This window comes from Trachypithecus francoisi, unplaced genomic scaffold (assembly GCF_009764315.1).
Source record: "Trachypithecus francoisi isolate TF-2019V2 unplaced genomic scaffold, Tfra_2.0 Lachesis_group5, whole genome shotgun sequence".
NCBI classification, from domain to species: domain Eukaryota; kingdom Metazoa; phylum Chordata; class Mammalia; order Primates; family Cercopithecidae; genus Trachypithecus; species Trachypithecus francoisi.
This window is the reverse complement of record NW_022681470.1, coordinates 101,211,992-101,237,591: the sequence shown is the minus strand read 5'-3', so window position 1 is coordinate 101,237,591 and position 25,600 is coordinate 101,211,992. Positions and strand designations below refer to the sequence as shown.

Below are 25,600 nucleotides of genomic sequence, written 5' to 3'. Positions count from 1 at the left end.
TATCTTCTAGTTATTCTATCGTCAGTCCTTTCCTTATTATGAATTAGCAAATGCAAAATCTTTGTTCCCCAGGGGAAAGAAAAGAATTTTAAGAGGTGGTTTTTCTCAGCCCCCTCAGCACCCTAGTCTATTTCTAACACCAAAAAGACAAAACAAGGGAGAGGAAAGAAGGAGATGGAGGACCAGCTGCAGGAGAGAAAGGAGAAAAAAATCCACAGTGCGGGTGGAGAAAGATCTCTGACTGCTTAACGACCCATCCTGTGGTTTTCAAAGACTGAATATAACAGCTATGAAAGTGTGAGCAATGACGAAACTGGAGAGATGGGGTTTTAACAAGATGCAAGAACAATCTGAGGACTGAGAGCCATTTCACCGCGAGCCCCCAGCCTGAGAGCAAGAAAGAAGAACTTCTGTCTTGAGGTAAAAAGATCTGTTGGGGACCTGGGGTCCGGGTGGAGGGACGGGATGGTTGACAGAACTGCTCAGGCGAGCACAGGCTTCCCATGAGGTCCCTGAGAAACCTGCCTTTTGGAGGGAAATGTCCTCTGTCCTCTGGACCCTGGGGAGAAGGTTATTTCTGCCTGCCAGACCAGCATGCTCGCTCTTCTTCCATGGCCATTCAGGGATCCTGGCCCCATTCTGACATTCCTCAGATGGAGGAATTCCTCAAATTACCAGAGGAAAGTTACCAAAGTTTAGATCAGCGTTCTGCTGGAGTTCTTCAAGGCCTGGGCTGAGACAAGCCGGAGGCGCCACGGGGCTTGGAGCTGGCGCTGTGAGGCACCTCTAGGGGAAGTTCACGTCCTAGGTGGTTCACGTCGTGGACCTCTGGGAGGTCCATGAATAGATTCGTTCATGGGATTTGTGAATTTTGGGGAAAAATACATCTTTATTTTCACTAATCTTTAATTGAAAGTTAGCACTTGCTTCAGTTATGAATATAGACAATGAACCACAATAGAATTTGCCATCAATAGAAAACACAAATATTTTCAAATCTCATTACAGTTGTTATAGATTTCTCCAAATGACATTAACGCTCAGCACTACTACAGAATTACAACAGTTATTAGGCTGATGCCAGATCTAAAGAAGCATGTGTACTGCTCTATCACACATTCTTCTCATGCTTTGACAACTGTCTTGTCATCATTTGTTCCCTTTATTATCCCATGTATCTTATTAATTTTTAAATATTATTCTGAGGAGGGACTCCATATGCCTTCCCAGACCACCAAAGAGGTCCATGGCCCCTTTACCTCAGGCGCCTGCTTTGGTGTGTTGAGCAGGAAGCCCGAAATCTCAGACAAGAGCTTCAAGGGCCCCCCCAGCCCAAACGTCTGTTTACTAACAAGTCTGGTTCTACTTTAAGGCAGTTGGGGTTGTGGAGATAGAAAAAGAAGCCCCTTCACAGCAGCAAACGAGATCTTTCTGGGCATCTTTTTCAGTGTTGTGGGAGATCCGTATTCAGAGGTATTTGTGGAGCTCAGAGCTGACCTTCCAGCTCCTCCAAGAGGTTAGATCCGGGCTCCGGTGACAGAGGAAATGGAGTCTCTTCCTTGCCATCTTGTCCCCACCCTCCCCAGAAAACCTCTGGCAAAGCTTTATGTGTCATCTAACCGTCACCACATTCCTATGAGGGAGCTTTAAACACAAGAGGAACGTGAGACTGAGCGAGGTCCAGCAATGTGCCACAGGTCACACAAAGCTTGAATTTGAACCCAGGAGCCTAGGAGACTCCAGGACCGCCTCCGAAGGTGCGGGAGGGGAGAGTTTCCCGCAGTCTGTGAGCTGTTGCCTGAGAGAGGCCCCGGGCTCTGGGGCCACGAGCACAGCTCGGGAGCCCTGGGGAAGATCAAAGGTGAGGATGCCAACTGCACGGGCACCCTCCCCCCTGGGGCTCACAACGTTTTAAGAGGGGAGACCCGCCCCTGGCGTGTAGTGGGCCCGGAAAACTCCCAGACTTTTCACGACCACCTGCTCTCCCCCTATTGAGGGCCAGGTGCCGCTCTAGTACATGCTGCGTCCCCAGGACCCACCAGGCCCAACTTTGCACCCCTTCAACTCCCCTCCTAGTTTAGGCTTTCCCTGTCTAGCCCCCATGCTCTCTGGATGGGTCCATGGCTGGAGTGACCAACGCCCGGCAGGTTGGGGTCACTCGGCTTTGGCTGGAAGGCAGCGCCCTCTAGCGGCCAGAGTGCGGAATCAGCGCCGCCGGCTCCGCGCTGCGCGACCTGCAGCACACCAGGTGCTCCCCTCCCGGGCACCAAGGTCACTTCCCAGAGCATCCTTGCCCAGACCCCGCCTCCCCCCAGCGCTGGTGAGTGGCCCACAACAGACTTACACGCTCGTCTTCAACTCAGCCCTAGGCACTGCGAAGCCTGGCCACTCCAGCGGAGTGACCGGCTGCCTCAGCCCCTCCGAACCTGTCTGCCTGTCCTCTGTCTCCTTGGAAGCGGTCCCTACCCTGCGCCCCTCCCATCCCGCTGCACCAGTCCCTTAGGAAACACGCCTAGAGAAGGGACACGACCTTGTCAACATTCCATGGCTACGTAGTGCGGAGCCAGGACTGGAAGGAAGCCCGATCTCCTCAGCCCATTCCCCACCTTAATTCACCCACCGTATTCTTCAGGCACCAGCTCCCCAAAGGCCACAAACATCTACGAAGGCCTAACTCCATTGCCATCTTGCAGCCTTTCCACATCGCTCATCCAGAATTTCTCCTTTCCTGCCCCTTGACACTTTATAACCTTATTACTGTTCTTAGTACAGTCGTTCTTGTGTTACAGCTGTTCGTGAATGGATGAGTGGCTGTGAGGAGAGGGACAAAGAGGACTCCAAGAGAAAGACTCTCGTAACTTGGGTTAGAATCCTGCTCCCCAACTTAGGAGCTATGATTTTAAGCACGTCGCAAGGCTTCTCCAAGCCTCTACATGCTTCGTGCAAATAATAAATTTTAAAAAATAATAATGGCTTAGTGTTTTATAAGGACTAAACACAGTCTTGTAGGTAGATGTGCCTGGAACACTGTCCATTGATTCCAATATACGAAAGCATAAAAATAATCATAGCTATCATTTATTGAACCCTTAGTCTCTGCCAGGCATTATGCTAAGTAGTTTACACAGGTTACCTCATTTGACCCTCACAACCCTAGGAAAAAAATATTTTGTCACCATTTTATAGGTCAGTAAACTCATTTTCAGAGAGGTTAAGAAACTTGCCCAATATTACACAGAGAGTAAGTGTCAAAGCCAGATCTCAAACATGCTGGTCTGACTCTAAAGACCATTGAACCACTAAAACGTCTTTGCCTCTGCTGTGTTAGTGATCTCTCTGTGCCCCATGGTGCCTGACACATTATATATGCTCCGTGTTTCTGAAATATGTCTATTTATTAAAGGCTGAGCATACTGCCTGGCCCAGGAGCCTAAGAAACTTGACCAAGTCATGCAACTATTAAGTTTTGGGACCAGGATTTGAACACAAACACTCTGGCTCTAGAGTCTAGGCTTTTTAACCATAATTCTGGGCTGAATCAATAATTGCAATTCTTCTTTATCTTCCTCTTTGAATCAAATGATGCTTTGTCACTAAATATTCCATGTTTCAAGAGTCACCAGGACATTCTGGTATAGCATGAAGGTATTTTAACACAGGAGAGGGAGCAAGAAGAGGTCAAGGCTAGGGGAAAGGACGTTGGGGCCAGACCATGAGCCGCTGCTGGGATGTTTTATTAGGATTTTTTATTAGGATTGTGACAAATGTACAGATAAGTACGGACAAAATTAACGATCGTCTCTACTTAGATTTTCTTTTATGTTTCTTAATAGTACTGTATAGTTTTAATCCTATAAGTCCTATTCGAATGTTGTTACATTTTTCTGGACACTTCATGGGTTTTTTTGGTTGCTATAATGAATGGAACTTTTTCTTCTACCATACTTTCTAATAATCATATCTAGGAAAATAATCTTATGTATTAATACCTTAAATTATATTTATATACACTAATTTAATTTTATACAAATTATAATTACATAACATTCTATTTTGTGGATCTGCAATAATTTATTCAACCATTCTTACCAGTGGGTCTTTACCTGTTTCCTTTTTTTGTTGGGGCGGGAGGGCGACGAAGTTTTGCTCTGTTGCCCAGGCTGGAATGCAGTAGTGTGATCTTGGCTACTGCCATCTCCGCCTCCCAGGTTCAAGCAATTATCCTGCCTCAGCCTCCTGAGTAGCTGGGATCACAGGCACCTGCCATGATGCCCAGCTAATTTTTGCATTTTCAGTAGAGCCAGGTTTCATGTGGGCCAGGCTGGTCTCGAACTCCTGACCTCAGGTGATCCGCGTGCCTCAGTCTCCCAAAGTGCTGGTATTACAGGTGTGAGCTACCACACCTGGCCTTCAGCTGTTTCTATTTTTTTGGTATTATAAACAATGCTGCAGTGAATATCCTTGTACATCTATACTAGCACACTCATGCTTTTATTTCTGTAAGCTATAGCCTAAGGGACAAGGGTATGTGCATTTGAAATGTTCCCCCAAAGCTCCATAACAATGTATAGTTCTACCTAGAGTGAATGATTGCACCTATTTCTTCTTACCCTTACCAAAATTTGATTTATCAATCTTTTAAATTTTTGTTCATTTAACAGGTGGTAATTCTGAAATTCTGAACTCTGAATTTTTAATTTGTAATTCCTTGAATACTTGTAAAACCAAAAAACTTTTTATTCTATTTCCTCTTTTGTGAACTGCCTATTCAGATACTCTATCTTTTATTGTTTTTAATAATTCTTAATTAAGTTTCTTGGGTTTTCCAGATGTAAGTTATATCACATATAAATAGTAATAAATTTGCCTTAAGACTTCCAATATTTATACCCTTTGCTTTATTTTCTTGTCTAAATGTAATGGCAAACACTTCCAGAACAATGTAAAATAACAGAAATAATAGGAAGCATCTCTGCCTTAAATTATCCTATATTTTACCATTAAATATGATGCTGAAATTTTATCTGAGATATACATTTCTCCATTATATTGAATAGTATTCATCCATTACCATTTTACTTAGGATTTTAGTGGGAATTAATGTAAGACTTTATCAGAAGGTAATATTGACTTTCTTTTTTGATGCAGTAGTATGTTAATTAATAATTTCCTAATATTAAATCATCCAAGAATTTCTAAAAATGAAACCTCATTCCATTTGTCATGGTGTGTTATATTTTTAATATCTTGTAGGACTGGTTAATTTTTGTGTGTGTGTAATTTTTGTTTTTGGTTTTCTTGAGACAGGGTCTCACTGTCAACTAGGCCAGAGTGCAGTGAAGATCATACCTCACTGCATCCGTGAACTCCTGGGCTCCTCCCACCTCAGCCTCTTGAGAAGCTGGGACTACAGGTACGCACCACCACACCTGGCTAATTTTTGTATTTTTTGTAAGACAGGGTCTCACCTTGTTGCCCAGGCTGGTCTCAAACTCCTGGGCTCAAGCGATCCTCCCACTTCAGCCTCCCAAAGTGTTGGGATTATAGGCATGAGCCACCACACCTGGGCCTTTCCATTTTTAAAAATTTAAATAAAATATTATAAAACAGAATACAGCGGCATATGAAAAGAATGACATACTAGGCTGGGTGTGGTGGTTCACGCCTGTAATCCCAGCACATTGAGAGGCCAAGGTGGGTGGATCACGAGGTCGGGAGTTCAAGATCACCCTGGACAAGATGGTGAAACCCCGCCTGTGCCAAAAATACAAAAATTAGGCGAGTGCAGTGGCAGGTGCCCGTAATCCCAGGTACTCGGGAGGCTGAGGCAGGAGAATCGCTTGAACCTGAGAGGTGGAGGTTGCAGTAAGCCGAGATCGTGCCATTACACTCCAGCCTGGGTGACTGAGTGAGACTCTGTCTCAAAAGAAAAGAATAACATACTATGACCAAATGGTTTCAGTTTTTGTTTGTTTGTCTGGGACTGCAAAGATGTATCAATTTTAGGAAATCTATTAATGTAGATCACCATCTTAATATATCTTAAAGAAAAATAATATCATTTTAGTTGATATTTAAAGGCAATTAATAAAACATTCACATCCATCCTTGACATTTTTAAACTCTTAATAAAATAGAAATAAATGTATATTCCTTAACATAATGAAATACATCTCATTCTCAAAGCTACTATAATACTTAAAAAGGAAACATTTAAGCATCCCCCATTAAACTTAGAAAAAAGACACAGATTCATTATTACCATTATTATTTAATATTTTCCTGGAGACATTAACCAACACAATTAGAAGAAAGAAATCAGAGGTATAAAACAGAAAAAGAAGTAATTATCATTATTTACACATAATATGATTGCATGACTGGAAAATCCAAGAGAATCAACTGAAAAATGATAGAATTAAGGGAGGGGAGCTGGATATGAAATTAATATCTAGTAAAAAAATAGCCTTTCATATATGAACAACAATGAAAAATTAAAAGATATAATGAATGATATAAGGAGACTGAAAAAATAAGTTAAAAGATACAATGAGTGGAAACAACAGATGCTGGAGAGGACGTGGAGAAATAGGAATGCTTTTACACTGTTGATGAGAGTGTAAATTAGTTCACCCATTGTGGAAGACAGTGTGGGGATTCCTCAAGGATCTAGAACTAGAAATACCATTTGACCCAGCAATCTCATTACTGGCCACATACCCAAAGGATTATAAATCATTCTATGATAAAGAGGCACACATATGTTTATTGCAGTACACAATAGCAAAGACTGGGAACCAACCCAAATGTCCATCAATGATAGATTGGATTAAGAAAATGTGGCACATATACACCATGGAATACTATGCAGCCATAAAAAAGGATGAGTTAATGTCCTTTGCAAGGACATAGATGAAGCTGGAAACCATCATTCTATGCAAACTTCACAAGGACAGAAAACCAAACACTGCATATTCTCACTCATGAATGGGAACTGAACAATGAGAACACATGGACACAGGGCAGGGAACATCACACACCGGGGCCAGTTGGGGGGTGAGGGCTGGGGGAGGGATAGCATTAGGACAAATACCTAATGTAAATGACAAGTTGATAGGTGCAGCAAACCAACATGGCACATTTATACCTAAGTAACAAACCTGCACAAGGTGCACATGTACCCTAGAACTTAAAGTATATTAAAAAAAAAAAAGATATAATGGGTAAAAGATGACATTTTCAATAGTGAAAAAGAATATGAATTACTCAAGAAACAAACTTAGCTAAGAAATGGACAAGGACTTTATGAAGAAAACTTCTATACATACCTGAGACATATATATTTGAAAAATGAATATCACATTCTCGGATCAAAAGAATCAGTGTCACAACAAATTCAGTTCTCCCTAAGTTAAAATATAAATTGAACATATCCCAATTTTAAAATACCAATAGGACTTTTTCTTGGTGGTACACCCAGTAGGAAGGGCAAGACTAGGCAAGCCGATTATAAAAATCAGAAAAATAAATTTATAGAAAAATTCTTGTTTTCCCCTTTTGAATTTTAAATGCTGTGAATGTAATTACCTATTCAAACGTTATAAACTACAAAACTTTATATTTTTAAAACATATATACACAGAGAGGATTTTTTAAAATAAAAATACATTTAGTTTATATACATAATTGCAATTTGCCCTTTTCGACCTAATGATATATCATGAATATCCCTCCAGGCCCATATTTATAGAAGTATCTCATTCTTTTAATATATATAATATTTTATTGCATAGATTAATTGAAACTTATTAAACCATTTCCCTATTGATGAAATTCAGGTGTTCGTTTTTCTTCAGTTTGTTTATTTTGAAACAGGGGTAATTTTTCTTAGCCAGGATTAGAAGGCATAAAAAAGTAAAACATAAAAATGTTGAAAGAAAATTATAGCCTCAATTGGAGGGAAACTTTCCTAAACAATGCAGGAAACCCAGACAACTTAAAGGAAAATATGATTAGATATGTTGTATTTAATTACATACAATGTAAATTTTCCCTGTGAAAAAAAGCATCATAAACAAAGAGAAGAGACAAACAACAAATTGGGAGAAAGGATTTGCCTAAAGAAATGGCAGATGGGTTAATTATCTCTAATATAGAGAAAGTTCCTAAAAGTTGAGTTAAGAAATACAAAGAATATGAACACACAATTCATAGACAAGGGAATACTGATGACCAATAAGCATATGAAAAGATCCTCAACCTCACTAATCATGGAAATGCAACATAAAACAGATCTAATTTTTCATCTATCAGATTGGCAAACATTTTAAAGTACAGATAATACCCAGAGCTGGCAAGGGCATAAGGAAATGTACACTATTAAGCATTCTTGGTGAACATCTGATTCTCAACAGTCTTTTTGGAGAGCAATCTGTTTATAGTAGAAAAAAGTTTTAATCCTCATATTCTTTGACCCAGCAATCCAATTTAACTTAAAAAAAAACATATATATATATGAGAAAACAGCCTTTAGTGTCTCCCTACGACTCTCCCTCCCCCGCCCTCCCAGTATATCTCACTTGGTTTACCACCTCAATTCCCAGCCAGTTGGACTCTCATGCCCAAGCCCTCCTCTACCTCCATCATACTCTAGCCAATCAAAGCTAGTGCCTGGGATGGGGAGATGGTCTTGGAGCCCTGGAAGGCTTTGTCTAGTGGGTCCCCCTGTGCTTTCAGGAGACTGAAGCCAAGGATACCAGCAGAGCCAACATTTGCTTCAAGTTCCTGGGCCTGCTGACAGCGTGCAAGATGCTAATGGAACCCGGCAGAGGCTGCTGTGCCCTGGCCATCCTGCTGGCAATTGTGGACATCCAGTTTGGTGGTGAGGATAGGCCCTAGAGCAGAGACGGCCATGGGGAGGATCCTGGGCTTGTGGGAAGGGCTGGATCCCATGATTTTCTCTGATGGGGAAACCAAGGACTCACTCTTTTTTTTTTTGAGGGAGTCTCACTCTGTCACCCAGGCTGGAAATGGTGCGATCTCGGCTCACTGCAACCTCCGCCTCCCAGGTTCAAGCAATTCTTCTGGCTCAGATTCCTGAGTAGCTGGGACTACAGGCATATGCCACCACACTCGGCTCATTTTTGTATTTTTAGTAGAGACGGGGTTTCACCATATTGGTCAGGCTGGTCTCCAACTCCGGCCTGACCTCAGGTGATCCTCAGGAGCCCGGCTGACTCACTATTCTTGACATTAAGGAAAGGGTAAAAAATACAGTGTCTTTTTCTTTTTTGTTAGAACTGATACTACTGCCTCTCTATCAGATATTCTGCCTCTGCCACGCGTTTCAAAGAGCCTGGTAATCTGTGCCTCAACCTAAGATTCCTTTAGGTTCCTATATACTATAAATTTATGAAATCCAGGTTTGAGATCCAGATACTGTAATCTTCATTAACTTCAGCAGCTAGTTTAACCACGTGTGCCTCAATTTGTGTATTTATAAAACAGGAACAGTAACACCTGTCTCTATGGCTATACTGAGGATTTGATATATAGAAAAGCACTCTAATAGAGACCCTATAGAAGTTCCAGCTGGAAAGTAGAAATAAAATATAAACCATTTTGGAGTTAATCAATGGCTGGGATTGCAAGTCTCCCTCAGATACGGGTCTTGTAAGACCCATATCTCTTACTCTTGTAAGAGAATTGCATTTAATATGTAGGGGGAAGCCTCCATCTCTGCCTCTTCACCATTTTCATGTGAGTGAATTTAGTTTACTGTGTATACCAAGAGGAGTCTTACAAGGAAAAGCAAGCCATAGGGGATCAAGCTGCCAAGGGAGTGGGGCTGGCAGCCTCAGCATCTGCCTGATGAGTTTTTAGCAGAGAGCTGGATGTAACCAAGGTTGGGGTTTTGCAAGGATCCATCATAGCGGGAGTAAAGCTAAGGGAGCTGAGGGTGGATATAAGGGAGAGATTATAGTAATGGACTATAAAATATAAACTACAGAAGGAAGCGAAGTTTGAGGATAGTGAGGGGTAGTACAAAGGTGGCAGGGCCAACGCACTGGAAAATTAGGTCAGAGACACCCATTGAGCCGAAACATCCTGGGTTAACCCAACTATTTTCTCCACTTCTGTATCCAGGTTATAGATTACTTACAGGGAAAATCATCCAGTCGGCAGATTGGCACCATCAGAGTCATGGTCTTTGGCTACCAATGGTCCCTCAATAATTAGTCTGTTTCTCCAGTCCATTCTCACTCCATTTCCACACAGTGGCTGTTTTTAATCATCTCTGGTATTTCTGTGGTCTCTCTCATCCTGTATTTCTTAGAAAAACTTTTACTCATCCTTCAAGTCTCCGCTCCAGCACTAAATTCACTGTGAAGTTTTCCTGATTCTTCAGACTCAGGAATCTCTAAGATTCCTCAGTTATAATAACTGTGGAATTAAATTGTAATTTTTTGCTAATCTGTTTTTACATTAGGCTTTAAACTCTGAGAGCGGCCAGGCACGGTGGTTCATGCCTGTAATCCCAGCAGTTTGGGAGGCAGAGGCAGGAAAGTCGCTTGATGCCTGGAGTTCAAGACCAGCCTGGACAACATAGTGAGAATCTGTCTCTACAACACAAAACATTAGCCAGGCATAGTGGTGCATACCTGTAGTGTTAGCTATTCGGAAGGTGGAAGCAGGAGGATTGCCTGAGCCCAGGAGTTCAAAGGTGTAGTGAGTTATGATTATGCCACTGCACTCCAGCCTGGGTGACAGAGCAAGACCTTGTTGAAAAAATGTTTTTTTAATTAAAAATCCCCGGTCATCTAATGGTTAGGAAAAAAAGGTATGACAGTGGGGCTCATGTCCTAGTCATCATTGCCCCAGCAGGGCTTGGCAGGGTGAATACCTAAACATATTTGTTAAGTGGAGGAACAAATAAGCCTATGAATGGAATGATGCTTTAAGCATATTATTTAGTCCCTTAATTTTCATTTTCCAGATGAATAAACTACTGCCCAAGGAGTTAGGTAACTTGCTTACAGTCACACAGCCATCGATAGAGCTGTAATTTGTATTTCCTGTCTGCCAGCACTGCTGCCAGGTTCTGCTTCAGTCCTTCCTTGAAGACTTCTGGTGATAAGGAGCAGTAATGGTGAAATTCAAAGAACGCTACCTGACCTCTGGGTAATTCTTCCCTTTCCATTCCAGGATGCATTAACATCACCAGCTCAGCTTCCCAGGAAGGAACACGACTAAACTTAATCTGCACTGTGTGGCATAAGAAAGAAGAGGCTGAGGAGTTGGTAGTGTTTTTGTGCAAGGACAAGCCTGGAGACTGTTTTCCTGAGACCAGTTTAAAACAGCTGAGACTTAAAAGGGATCCTGGGATAGATGGTGTTGGTGAAATATCATCTCATTTAGTGTTCACCATAAGCCAAGTCACACCGTCACACAGTGGGACCTACCAGTGTTGTGCCACAAGCCAGAAGTCAGGCATCCGCCTTCAGGGCCATTTCGTCTCCCTTCTAGTCACAGGTGAGTCTCTAATACCCCTAATGCCACCAGGTGGGACACTAAGCAGGGTTGACAGCTGATGATGTAACCAGATGGTTCGGGTCCTGGATAGGCAATTTCCTTCTTCCTCAATCCTTTTCCAGCATTCCCATTGGCAGATGCTGCCTTTCTTCAACATGCACATACAAACATAAACTCATTTTTTCTTTAATTTTAAAACTCTTACTGGGGTGGCCATCGCATTTTTATTGACAGGGAGATGGTGACACAGGGGTTGAAGAGATTTGTCCAATGCTACTCACTGACCGGTGAAAGTAAAAACAGATAGAAATTAGGCCTCCTGGCCAGGCACGGTGGCTTACGCCTGTAATCCCAGCACTTTGGGAGGCTGAGGTGGGAGGATCACCTGAAGTCGGGAGTTCAAGACCAGCCTAGCCAACATGGAGAAACCCCATCTCTACTAAAAATACAAAATTAGTCGGGTGTGGTGGTGCATGCCTGTAATCTCAGCTACTTGGGAGGCTGAGGCAGGAGAATCGCTTGAACATGGGAGGCAGAGGTTGCAGTTAGCTGAGATCGCACCATTGCACTCTAGCTTGGGCAACTAGAGTGAAACTCCGTCTCAAAAAAAACAAAAAAAAGAAAAGAAAAAAAGAAATAAATTAGGTCACCTGATTCCCAATTCAGAACTCTCCCAGAAATGTGGCTATATTTCTAAATTCAGGCAGACAAAGAGATTAGGTTTGAGATAATATGAGTATCTGTCTTAAGGAGCATTTAGTTGGAAGAAACAGAAACCCATTCAAGGTACCATAGATTAAAGGAGGAAAAAATAAAGCAAAAAGTACAGCTGGCCCTCATGAGCTCTAGCTCCTGGAATCAGAAACTAGAAAGGGGACAGGATGCAAAACAGTTACCATTTCAAACTCTGAGGCGGCAACGCCTCTGGCTTCTGCATCTGTCTTTTTCACTCTGTGCATGCTCCACCTGCTCCATTACTACTTTGGCATGTCCTAAATATGGCCACTCCAGCCCCAGCTTTATGTGGCTTCCTTCAGTCAAATTGTGCCCAACAGAAAGTGTCTGTGTTCCTATATTCCCAGACAACAGAGCAAGCCTCCACAATTCTGTGAAAAAAAAAAAAAAAGTTTACCTGGCTGGGCTTTGTGGCTCACACCTGTAATCCCAGCACTTAGGGAAGCCGAGGCAGGCGGATCACGAGGTCAGGAGTTTGAGAGCAGCCTGGCCAATATGGTGAAACCCCATCTCTACTAAAAATACAAAAAACAAAATTAGCCGAGCATGGCGGCGCACGCCTGTAGTCCCAGCTACTTGGGAGGCTGAGGCAGAAGAATCGCTTGAACCCGGGAGTTGGAGGTTGCAGTGAGTCGTGATTGTGCCACTGCACTCCAGCATGGGCGACAGAGCGAGACTCCGCTAAAAAAAAAAAAAAGTTTACCTTGAATTATATATTCAGCCAAACTATAAACCAAATGTAAGGAAAGAAAAAAGATACTATCACGAGACACAACGACTCAAAAAAATTTGCCTTCCATGTGATCTTTTCAAAGAAGCTACCAGAGGATGTGCTTCAGTCAAATAAGCAAGTGAATCCATAAAGGAGATAAAATGAGATACAGGAAACAAGGAATCTAACAGGGAAAAGGAAATTCTAAGCTGGACACAGTGGCTCATGCCTGTAATCCCAGCACTTTTGGAGGCCAAGGTGGGAGGATCACTTGAGCCCAGGAGTTAGAGAAAAAGCCTGGGCAACATAGGGAGACACCATCTCAAGTGGAAAAGAAAAAAAAAAGGAAATTCTAGAATTAAAAAAGGGCAGTTAGTCCAGAAGAGAGCAAGAGAAAGAAGACTCTGGAAGGGAAATCTCTAGGAGGTAAAAATGGAATTGATAGATCATCTTTCTAAAGGCCCATTAAAGACTCGATAAAAGGATTAAAGAAATGGATATGGAAAACTCTGCCAGTAAAAAAATAAAATAAAATCAGGCTCTAGAAAAAACTACATTTTACAAAAGAAACATAGCACACAACTTGATTCTGCAAAAAATCCAAATTAAAATCCAAATTATGTAAACATGACTAATTTAAATAAAATTTGTGATACAATTATTTTTGCAAGAATGCAGACAAGGAAAATGGGTAAAAGTATAACCTTTATCTACTATAGCAGAAAGCCAATAGAAAATGTCTACATTTTATCACTAGGAAGCAGCAATATGAGCATATTATTTAGGAATATAAGACATCTCGAAGAGTTGGCAGTGGTTGTCTCAGACAATAAGCCTAGGAGGATAAAAGGGCACGGCTATTATTCTCTAAGAACTTACAACTACCTTACTTTTTTTTTTTTTTTTGAGACGGACTCTCACTCTGTGGCCCAAGCTGGAGAGCAGTGGCACGATCTTGGCTCACTCCCAGGTTCAAGGGATTCTCCTGACTCAGCCTCCCAAATAACTGGCACACGCCACCACCCTCGGCTAATTTTTTTGTATTTTTAGTTGAGACGGGGTTTTGCCATGTTGGCCAGGCTGGTCTCGAACTCCTGACCTCAGGTGATCTGTCCGCCTTAGCTTCCCAAAGTACTGGGATTACAGGTGTGAGACACCGTGCCTGGTCTATCTTACTTTTAAAGAAAAATAAGTATAAATTACCCACTTACCACCACCCTCCCCCCATGAAAAACTGGCCCAGAGCCTTTGAACAAATGTTTTTAATCACCTCCTCTGGTTCCTAGTTAATTCAAATGTTCAACTTGTTTAGTTTGATTGACTTTCTTCCTTGCTTCCTGGTGTCTTCCTGTCTGACCTAGCTATAGCATTCAGCACTTCTGACTATTCCCTCCTTCATCAAACTGTCATCTCTAGTGGTTTCTGTGACTGTACTCCAATGGTTCTCTACCAGCCTGGCTGTTCTTTTGTCTTCTCTACTTCCTCCTCCCACCTCTCAAACATGAGTATTCATTCCCCAAGACTCACTTCTCATCACTTCAACCTTGTCTCTTTACTCTCTCTCCCCAGTTCTCATCTATCCATGATTTAAACCAGTATCTCAATGCCATTGACCATCAAATCAACTTCTCCAGTTCGAACCTCTTTCCTAAGTTTTAATTAAACGTTTAAACTAACAACTGTACTCCTACCTCCTAGATGCCCCACCATTTCCTCAAACTCAGTATCAAAGCTATCCTCCTGAGACCCTGTTTCTGTTCATGACTGAAGTCACCTTTGGTTCCTCCTTTTTTCTTAACCCCGAATTCAGAGAGTTACTAAGTACTACTGTTTTCCGCACAGCAGTACTTTGTTATTCCTTTCCTTCCAAAGGTGTTTTTCAGGTCTTCATCACCTCACACTTAACATATTCCAACAGTCTCCTAACAAGTGAGTCCCCTGAGTTCAGCAACTGTACCCTACTCACCTTTATATCTCCCACACCTACCACAGGGCCTAGCACTGAGCTGTTGCCTAATAAATGGTCCAGCAACTCTAAATACTGTTTCTGCCTCCAATCCATTCTACATACTGCCACCAGCTTGTCTTTCCAAAATGCTAATTGGTACATGCCACACCACTCAAAGTTTTAATGGCTTCTCACTGTCTACGGGATAAAGTCTAAATTACTGTAGCCTAGCACTACAGACTCTATAGCATTTCATTATATTTATGTGAATACATTGCTTCAGTTAAACTGCACTAGCAGATACTCCTCTTTCATTCATCCAACCAATATGTATTGTGCATCCCACGCCCAGTGCTAAGCCTTGGAGAACAGAATGAGGTACAACACAGTCCTTGCTCCTTATAACCTAAAATTCCTGTTCTCCTAATACATTGTTTTGGTTGTGAAGATTCTCCCTAAGAATGCTTTTCTCATCTTCTCAGCATATTTAAGTATTAGAGTCAGCACATCTAGATGGTTCCCCAAATGTGGAAATTAGGTGCATTTTGGAAAGTAAAACTGGTGGAGACAGGTAACAGATAATAAACAATGTCAGCTGGGTGGGGTGGCTCATGCCTGTAATCGCAGCACTTTGGGAGGCTGAGGCAGGCGGATCACTTGAGATCAGAAATTTGAGACAAGCATGGCCGACATGGTGAAATCCCATCTCTACTAAAAACACAAAAATTAGCCGGGTGTGGTGGCATGTGCCTGTAACCCCAGCTACTTGGGAGGCTGAGGCAAGAGAATCACTTGAATCCAGGAGGCAGAGGTTTCTGTGAGCTGAGATTGTGCCACTGCACTCCAGCCTGGGCGACAGAGCCAGACTCTGTCTCAAAAAAATAATAAAATAAAAAACAATGTCTGCCATTTACTTACTGTGGGCCAGGCATTGTGCTAAGTGATATTATATTATTTAATCTGCATGGTCTTTTGAGCTATTGTGCGGTGATAAGTCAAGCTTGAAGATAATTTACGTTTATCCAACTAGTATATGACGGATAAAAATCCAGATCTAGGCCAGGTGCGGTGTCTCATGCCTGTAACCCCAGCACTTAGGGAGGCCAAGGCAGGTGCATCACCTGAACCCAGGAGTTCGAGACCAGCCTGAGCAACATAGTGAAAGCCTGTCTCTACAAAAAATACAAAAATTGGCTGGGTGTGGTGGCACATGCTTGTAGTCCCAGCTACTAGAGAAGCTGAGGTGGGAGGATCGTTTGGGCTCGGGGCTTGAGGCTGCAGTGAGCCATGATCACGCCACTGCACTCTAGCCTGGATGACAGAGCAAGACCCTGTCTCAAAAAACAAAAACCAAAACAAACAAAAAAACCCCAGATCTATTCCAAAGGGCAAGATTTTAACTTATGCTAAATTGCTTGACCCACTCTAGAAAATGGGGCTATTTGGGGATACCCAAGTCCAAGGCAACTAAGCTGTTTCAGCTATCTCTGTGGCAGAACTTCAGAATTACTTTAAGGTCTATCTGCATCCCCAGTGTCTGACACACAGGAGATTCTATTTATGGCTGCTTAAGTACACCATCATTACCCACAATGTTAAAGATACTTATTTGGGCAACAAATTACGGCGGGAGGAATCCTTGGAGATCATAAAAGAGATGTGATGAGATGATGCAAAAGGAGGTACTGATGATTTCTGAAACCCTCCCCTGATCCGTGATTCTCTTTTGAACCAGAGACAGGGAACTACACAGTGACGGGACTGAAACAAAGACAACACCTTGAGTTCAGCCATAGTGAAGGCGCTCTCAGCTCAGGCTTCCTACAAGAAGAGGTCTGGGCAATGCTGGTCACCAGCCTCCTGGTCCTTCAAGGTATGTCCAAAAGAGCCGTAAGCACCCCAAGCAATGAGGGTGCTATTGTATTTCTGCCATCTTGGTTATTCTCCAGGAGGAGAAGGTTGGAAAGGAAGTCCAGAGGGAGAGGAAAATGTTACTCAAGCCCTGGTTATCCATAGGAAAGTTCAAACCAGTTTCACTGAGCCAAAGGCACTGAGGAGGAAGACAGATAAATCAGACTTTCCAAAGGGTAGGAGGTAAGACTTATTAGGAAAGAAGGCCTGTGAGAGAGGCAAGTTAGTACAACCACCTCTACTCGCTGTGTGAACACAGGACTACAAGTTGAAGCAACAGATTTTTGACTATTAGAGGAAGAACAAGAGACAGACTTGGTTTGGAGATGGTTTTTTGTTTTTTGTTTTTTTCAGATGGAGTCTCGCTCTGTCACCCAGGCTGGAGTGCAGTGGCACAGTCTCGGGTCACTACAAGCTCTGCCTCCCAGGTTCACGCCATTCTCCTGCCTCAGCCTCCCGAGCAGCTGGGACTACAGGTGCCCTCCACAGCGCCCGGCTAATTTTTTTTGCATTTTTTAGTAGAGATGGGGTTTTCACCATGGTCTCGATCTCCTGACCTCATGATCCGCCTGCCTCGGCCTCCCAAAGTGCTGGGATTACAGGCGTGAGCCACTGTGCCCGGCCTGGAGACGGGTTTTTGAACATTGCAGCTCCCCAGCAAAGGCTGATGGCCAGATTGAGTATATTAAACACATGTAGCCGAGTCTTCTGAAAACCATTTACCGATATGGATTGGCGTTTTCCCTATTAGATAATAAAAGTGAAACTTCCAATAATTTGTCATTGTTTTTGCATAATAAGCACCAGATTCAGGTTTTTGCCTGTCCTTGGCATTCTTTTTTTTTTTTTTTTTTTTTTTGAGACGGAGTCTCTCTCTGTCGTCCGGGCTGGAGTGCAGTGGCCGGATCTCGGCTCACTGCAAGTTCCGCCTCCCGGGTTTACGCCATTCTCCTGCCTCAGCCGCCCGCCACCTCGCCCGGCTAATTTTTTGTATTTTTTAGTAGAGACGGGCTTTCACCGTGTTAGCCGGGATGGTCTCGATCTCCTGACCTCGTGATCTGCCCGTCTCGGCCTCCCAAAGTGCTGGGATTACAGGCTTGAGCCACCGCGCCCGGCCGTCCTTGGCATTCTTAACTCCATTTTATTTACGCATTCCTCAAATCAATACCACTGTTTTGAGTGGCATCAGAATGTAAGCTCTATATATGTAAGGACTTCGTCTTCTTTACCCCAACAAAAAGTCCCACACGTATAGCACGCTCTTAATAAATTTGTTAAAGAACCTGTATGATGAATCAGATGCTTTACACATGATGATTCTAACCTTATACAACCCTTGCAAGCAAACATCCGCTGGTTACTCATCAGGAAACAACACAAGGAAGTTAAACAGGGCCTGGTGCGGTGGCTCACACCTGTAATCCCAGCACGTTGGGAGGCTGAGGCAGGCAGATCCCTTGAGCCTAGGAGTTTGAGGCCAGTCTGGCAACACGGCGAAACCCCATCTATACAAATAAATAAAAAATTTGTCACATGTGGTGGCACACACACCTGTAGTCCCAGGCTAAGGCACAAGGATCACCTGAGCCCAGGTTGGTTCAGGTTGCAGTAGGCCATGTTCACGCCACTGTACTCCAGCCTGGGTGCCAGACTGAGACACTTTCTCAAAGAAAAAAAAAAAAAAGAAAAAGAGTTAAATGTTGCCTGTCACAGCAATTAATACAGATCCTTCTCACTCTAAAACCTTACACTCAGTAATGACCTACTATATGCAAAGCACCTCTTACCTCCTTTACCACCCCATTCATTCTGAGATTGACTCCTCCCCTTTCCAGAAACAGGACCACCTAAATATTCCCTATTCCAGTCCCTTATCTGCAAGTCATCAAAAGAAAACACAGATTTCAAAAAGAAAACAGACCTTATCCATAATCCTTGATAAGGATCTTCCAAATTTAAGCCTATGCCAGTTTTCAGGAGGAAACATGAATATAAAAGAGTCTGACCATTTAGACATAATTTTTTATTGACTTTTATTTTAATTCCCTTGGTTAGGCTACTGTAACCAGTAAAATACATTTCATTTTAGAATAAAAATTCTAAAGGGTAAATTGAGTCTAGCCATACAACCTACTAGCAGTTACTATCTCTGATTCCCAAGTCATCCTAGAGAAAAAAAAAAAAAAATCTGGACTTTTTTTCCTTTTCCACTCAGGTGAAGAGAATGAGCTTTTGAATCCAATTTTTTGTTTTCTCCTGTATCCAATTCAAGTAGCTTTAAAGTTAACCAAAGGAAAAAACCAAAGCTCAATATTTGATTAAACGAGAAAATATACACTACTTAGAAGCTTTCTTTTCTTTATCCTTCTCCCCCAACTCAAGGCTTAGTAGAATTATGGAAAGAGGTAGTATTCAGTAGAACAGTACACATGCTTTTTCAGGTCCAGAAACACCACATAGATCAAGTTATCATGCTTACATGTGGGGAAAAGGAGGAGGGAGTTTCCTGGATCTCTGTGCCTCAGCTCATGAAGCTAATTTCAGTGAATATCCTTGTCTTATCACTATGCCAACAATTCAGAGCTATACATGGAAAACCTACCTTCAGCTTTTTGAGTGGCATCTATCGCTTCGATTGTCCCTTCCAGCAAGGAGCGATCAAAGACTAGCCCCCTTCCCACTCCCACCGGAATCAGATTTGCTCAAGATTACAACCCTAATTTAGTAATGTGCAATACATAAAATAGTTCCCACTTTCCTTTTCCAATCCCTTTACAGTCATGAGGGCCTATCAAACACACATCTCAGGACAGGTCAGACTTCATTATATCAGGTATTTTGTTGCTATTCTAAGTTATAAGGCAGTAATACAAACTTTCTTTTTCTTTCTACAGCTTTGTAAGCCTTGTGCCAAAAGAAACTTTTTTAAAAAGCTACAGCAAGATGAGTCTGACTCTAGCTTAGTATGTTTCTCATTACAAAAGGCACAGAGAAGAAAGCAATGGGGCATAGGGGAAGAGACGCTAAATATACCAAGAATCTGTGGAAATACAAACTGGGGCAAATCAGTGTGATCCTTGACTTTGCTGCTCACCATCAGAGCAAACCTGCCTTCTTCCCTCCTAAGCTCCAGTAAATAAACAGAACAGTTTTCACCAAAGTGGCTGGTATAGTCCTCAAATATTGGATAAATATGTGCGTTTTTGTACCCCAGAACAACTTTTCCTCCCTCCTCCTCAACATAGTAAAATAAGTCAAACAAAATGAGAACACCAAATTTTGGGGGAATAATTTTTTATTTAACACTGTAAAGGAAAGAGAGAGAAAACAAGCAAAGATAGGTAGGACAGAAAGGAAAAAGCCAGACCCAGTGACTGACTTGGCATGAAAATGAGGAAATGCAGACAGACCTCAACATTCAACAACATCCACACAGCACTGCTGGAGGAAGAGGAAGATCTGTGCAGACCAGAAGCACCACAGACTACAACTGCCCAGCTTCAACTAAACACTTGTTAACCTCTTTGGTCATTTCTCTTTTTAAATAAATGCCCATAGCAGTATGTGCAGTCTTTTCTTTTCTTCTAAATCCACAAACTCTCTTCTTTCTCTTTGGACAGATGACCTATTGTCATAGTTAAGCAGAGTGGGCAGGATATTCCTGATAGGAGGAACTACATGAATAAAGGGGTAAGAGCACAGAAATTTAGCTACAGCTTCATGGTGAGCCATTAAAAGGAAAGAGACACTTTACCTGTGCTCTTTGGCAAGGACCTGCCAAATGTGGGAGCTAAGGTTTGTGGGAACGGAGAGAGATATGGCTGAAGTAGACGAGTAAGACCCTTATTAGCGATAGTCTTGAACCTCAAACTAAGGATTTTAGATTTTGTATCCTATGGAGATAAAAGAACCAGCCACAGAGTCAAAAAGACCTGGATTCAAATTCTGGCTCTGCAACATACCAGCTATTTGTCATTGGGCAAATGAATTTTTTTTTTTTTTTTTTTGAGACAGGAGTCTCACTCTGTTGCCCAGGCTGGAGTACAGTGGCACGATCTCGGCTCACTGCAACCTCCACCTCCCGGGTTCAAGCAATTCTCCTGCCTCAGCCTCCCAAGTAGCTGGGATTACAGGCATGCACCACCAGGCATGGTTAATTTTTGTGTTTTTAGTAGAGACGGGGTTTCACCATGTTGGCCAGGCTGGTCTCAAACTCCTGACCTCAAGTGATCCGCCTGCCTCAGCCTCCCAAAGTGCTGGGATTACAGGCGTGAGCCACCACGTCCAGTGCAAATGAGGTTTTGAGATGCTATTTCTGTTTACCTATCTGTAAAAAGGGATACTGCCAACTGTATCTTCTGTTTCCACAGGACTGTTCTGAGAATCAAATGAGAGTCTGGATTTGGAACCTAGAGCCATTTGAATTCTGACTCCAAAGTCACCAAAGCTTTCTCCATTATATCACATTCATCTTAATCTTTCTCTACCTGTTTTATGTATGTTAGTTCTGTGTTTCTAACTAACTAAATAATAAGCTCACATGGGTAGAGATGTCTTTTGTTTTTACTATTCAAAGAATCTCCTGGAGCTACTCAACATTATACAATCATTGGAAGTCTCAGAAAGAAGATATATCCAACTATAGGAAAGGTTTCAGCCATTGTACTATACTAATTATAGTCCACATATAAAAATCTGTGACACATAATCACAGAAAGGAAACATGATCACTGCCCAAGTTTATGAAGACATTTAAGAGCATTAGATTACTAGCTCTGACTCGAACTAAGCAGAATACATAAAAAGCAATCATACTTTGTACATACCAACTGAGTTTTGCTTCTTAAGAGTTTATTTACTCTGCTTATCTCTCAATACTTGGTTAAACAAAAATTTAAAATATTTGTGTCTTGGCTTCCAAAATGTGTTGATAAACTGACTTCAAATAAGCCTACAAATTTCCATGCATAACAGGTAGTTTTCTGGACACACATCTTAGTCCCAGTCTACGTGAATGATTCACAACCATGGGTTTTGAACCTCTGTGAGGCCATGAGGTTATTAGAAGGAATCTATATAGCATAACCTTCAGCCTGAATAAGTATCTTTCAAGTATTTGTATATACATTTCAATTGGATGTAAATTCTGGTGTGACTAATAAAGATACATTGATTTAGGCCGGGCATGGTGGCTCAAGCCTGTAATCCCAGCACTTTGGGAGGCCGAGACAGGCGGATCCCAAGGTCAGGAGATCGAGACCATCCTGGCTAACACGGTGAAACCCTGTCTCTACTAAAAAATACAAAAAACTAGCCGGGCGCGGTGGCGGGCGCCTGTAGTCCCAGCTACTCGGGAGGCTGAGGCAGGAGAATGGCGTGAACCCGGGAGGCAGAGCTTGCAGTGAGCTGAGATCCAGCCAATGCACTCCAGCCTGGGCGACAGAGCGAGACTCCGTCTCAAAAAAAAAAAAAAAGATACATTGACTTAAAAGCATTACTGAAATCATAGCAGCTTTTTGTTACATATTCTTTAATCAAAAATACTAATAATATGGCTATCACGTTGTTGGAAGGGAATCTAATAATTTGGGGGTTTGTTTTTGTTTTGAGACAGGGTCTCTGTCGCCCTGGAGTGCAGTGGCACAATCTTGGCTCACTACAACCTCTGCCTCCTGGGTTCAGGCGATTCTCCCTCCTCAGTCTCCCAAGTAGCTGGGACTACAGGTGCGTGCCACCACACCTGGCTAAGTTTTGTATTTTTAGTAGACATGGGGTTTCACTGTGTTGCCCAGGCTGGTCTCGAACTCCTGACCTCAAGTGATCTGCCTGCCTCAGCCTCCCAAAGATTACAGGCATAAGCCACCATGCCCAGCCAAGAATCTAATAATTTTTGGACCTTGAAAATTGTATTTCTTATTAGAAAAGGTAAAGAACCACAAGCTTACATCCTATGATTCACAGATCTAAGTGTTCTGGTTGAAAGAGGAAGAAGGGGCAACATTCAAACTACACTTCTGTGGACACCAAATGTAGTCTGGCAGGAAAACATAAAGTTTACATGCATAAAACCTTAAAGTTGAATGCCTATAATGCACCTGTCTGTGGCACGTATGAGATCAAAACCTTACAATGTCATTTGGATCAGACAAGGGCTCTATTTTGATCCTGGAAAGCATCTCTGGTTGTACACATTGTATTCTATGCATTCTATTTTAAACCCCTGGAGCAGCGCAGTGCTCCCCGGCTGAATACTGAGACACTGACATTATTGCAGGCTAGGATTTCCCCCTACAGGACAGCCACTTGTGATGCTTATCCCACCAAAGTTTTCCTCCATCTTACTGCGACAGAATATAAATGAGATTCATTCAGGAAATTCTCAACAAGAGTATTCTATTCTGTAAGTCGCCCCCAATCCCCAGAGCTCCAATGGATTATTCTTGTAAACAGCACTTTTATCTTCCAATCTCTCTACCACAGAGGCCAAAAAGGGTTTTCCCCTAACATCCAAATACCTATTCAGATACCAGCCCTGCTCCTTCTCTTAAAATCTGTCTCCTCACCTGGGCATGGTGGCTCATGCCTGTAATCCCAGCACTTTGGGACACTGAGGTGGGTGATCACTTGAAGTCAGGAGTTCGAGACCAGCCTGGGCAACATGGCAAAACCCCGTCTCTACTAAAAATACAAAAATTAGCCGGGCATGGTGGCATGTGCCTGTAATCCCAGCTACTTGGGAGGCTGAGGCAAGAGAATCGCTTGAACCCAGGGGCGGGGAGGTTGCAGAGGGCTGAGATCATGCCACTGCACTCCAGCCTAGGTGAAAGAGTAAGATTGTGTCTCAAAAAAATAAAAATCTGTCTTCCACTTCTTAAGTCCCAAAGCTGTTTGTTGTTGTCATTTAAAACAGACTCAGACTATGCTTCCCTCCTGATTTATTAAGACGGATATATTTAATTTGTATTTCTTGAGGGAATAGCACCTGGAAACCAGGGAGAAAGAAGCTGAAGCATGCAGGTCATGAATTATTCCATTTGGTGTCAATAATGTCAGAAAAATTAAAAAAAAAAAAAGCAATAGATAACTGTATTATAGTTCAACTGATTATAATATAGAAGCAATGGATGATGAACACCCTTTCCTCAAAGTCTTTTATTCCCAACCTTTGGAAATGATTAGGTTTTTACCTCCAGGGAATCCCTTCATCACAGAGCATAACAGGGTACCAGCCCAAGCCAACATACCAGAGAACTCAGGGAAACAAAGATCCTAACAGTTATGTACAATGAGAGAATCAGACTGTGAGGCTCCAGCCTTCTTCTGTAACTCTGCTCACTTTACCTCAGTGCACATCATATCCCTTCTTCCTCTATTGTGAAATGTGCATATACATGTATATAAGTATCTATATTTACACATATATACATACATAAAAATGTGCAATACAAAGACATAAGCAAGGAGTTCTTCCTAACAACTATTTAATCAGAGACTGGTTGGAGAAAAAACAAGTTCTTCCCCTCGAATTTTCCTTCTAACTTGAGAACCAATTCCCACTTAAAGAAAACATTTAAGAAGCACCTGTCCGCTGGGCGCGCTGGCTCAGGCCTGTAATCCCAGCACTTTGGGAGGCCAAGGTGGGTGGGTCACCTGAGGTCAGGAGTTTGAGACCAGCCTGGCCAACATGATGAACCACTTCTCAGAGAGACACATTATTAACCTGGTGAAACCTAAGTGGGATGAGGAGCACTCTGTATACATGCATCATTTCTGTTTTTCCTCATTGTGACGGTTAATCGTACGTGTCAACTTGACTAGGCCACATGATGCCCAGATATTTGGTCATACAGTACTCTGGGTGTGTCTGTGAGGGTGTTTTTGGATGAGACTAACATTTCAATCAACAGACTGAATACAGCACATGGCCCTCCCTAATGTAAGTGGCTCTCATCCAATCAGTTGAAGGTCTGAATGGAACAAGTAAGGGAGAAGTCCTCCTGCCTGACTGCTTGAACTAAGACCTCAGTCTTTTCCTGCCTTTGAACTGGAATGGAAACATCAGCTCTTCTAGGGTCTCCAAAAGCTGGCTTTCAGACTGGAACTACACCATCAGTTCTCCTGGATCTCTAGCTGGCCCACTGCAGATCTTGGGACTTCTCAAACTCCGTAATTGTGTGAACCAATTCCTTATAATACATCTCAGGCTGGGCATGGTGGCTCCTGCCTGTAATCCCAGCACTTTGGGAGGCCACGGCAGGCAGATCACCTGAGGTCTAGATCTAGAGTTCAAGACCAGCCTGGCCAACATGGTAAAATCCTGTCTCTACTAAACATAAAAAATTAGCTGGGCATGGTGGCAGGTGCCTGTAATCCCAGCTGCTAGGGAGGTGAAGGCAGAAGAATCACTGAAACCCAGGAGGCAGAGGTTGCAGCAAGCTGAGATTGTGCCACTGCACTCCAGCCTAGGTGACACAGCGAGACTCCATCTCAAAAAAAAAAAAAATAAATAATAAATAAGAAGAAGAATAAAGGCCGGGCGCGGTGACTCAAGCCTGTAATCCCAGCACTTTGGGAGGCCGAGACGGTCGGATCACGAGGTCAGGAGATCAAGACCATCCTGGCTAACACGGTGAAACCCCGTCTCTACTAAAAAATACAAAAAAAAACTAGCCGGGCGAGGTGGCGGGCACCTGTAGTCCCAGCTACTCGGGAGGCTGAGGCAGGAGAATGGCATAAACCTGGGAGGCGGAGCTTGCAGTGAG

At 42.7% G+C, this 25,600-nt stretch overlaps 1 protein-coding gene across 5 annotated transcripts; it reads left to right on the top strand.

Moving 5' to 3' along the window:
* The first annotated feature begins 262 nt into the window (after positions 1 to 262).
* Positions 263 to 20,401, top strand: CD160 (CD160 molecule). Of its 5 annotated transcripts, none has more exons than XM_033197934.1 (6): positions 263 to 420; positions 5,308 to 5,413; positions 8,737 to 8,881; positions 11,206 to 11,532; positions 16,663 to 16,800; positions 19,823 to 20,401. In XM_033197934.1, the coding sequence occupies exons 3-6, from the start codon at positions 8,809 to 8,811 to the stop codon at positions 19,972 to 19,974; spliced, it is 690 nt and encodes a 229-aa protein (XP_033053825.1). In that variant the 5' UTR covers positions 263 to 420; positions 5,308 to 5,413; positions 8,737 to 8,808; the 3' UTR covers positions 19,975 to 20,401. The 5 variants fall into 5 exon arrangements, with proteins under 5 accessions (XP_033053825.1, XP_033053824.1, XP_033053827.1 ...); XM_033197937.1 differs by having other exon boundaries at positions 266 to 420; positions 19,733 to 20,401; XM_033197933.1 differs by lacking the exon at positions 5,308 to 5,413 and having other exon boundaries at positions 264 to 420.
* The last annotated feature ends 5,199 nt before the right edge of the window (positions 20,402 to 25,600 follow it).

Excerpts from the sequence above, each read along its gene's own strand:
- CD160 (XM_033197934.1), top strand. The coding sequence starts at position 8,809 with ATGCTAATGGAACCCGGCAGAGGCTGCTGTGCCCTGGCCATCCTGCTG. Across the intron at positions 11,533-16,662 it reads CGTCTCCCTTCTAGTCACAG|AGACAGGGAACTACACAGTG; the intron begins GTGAGTCTCTAA and ends CTTTTGAACCAG. Across the intron at positions 16,801-19,822 it reads CAGCCTCCTGGTCCTTCAAG|GCACAGAGAAGAAAGCAATG; the intron begins GTATGTCCAAAA and ends TCATTACAAAAG.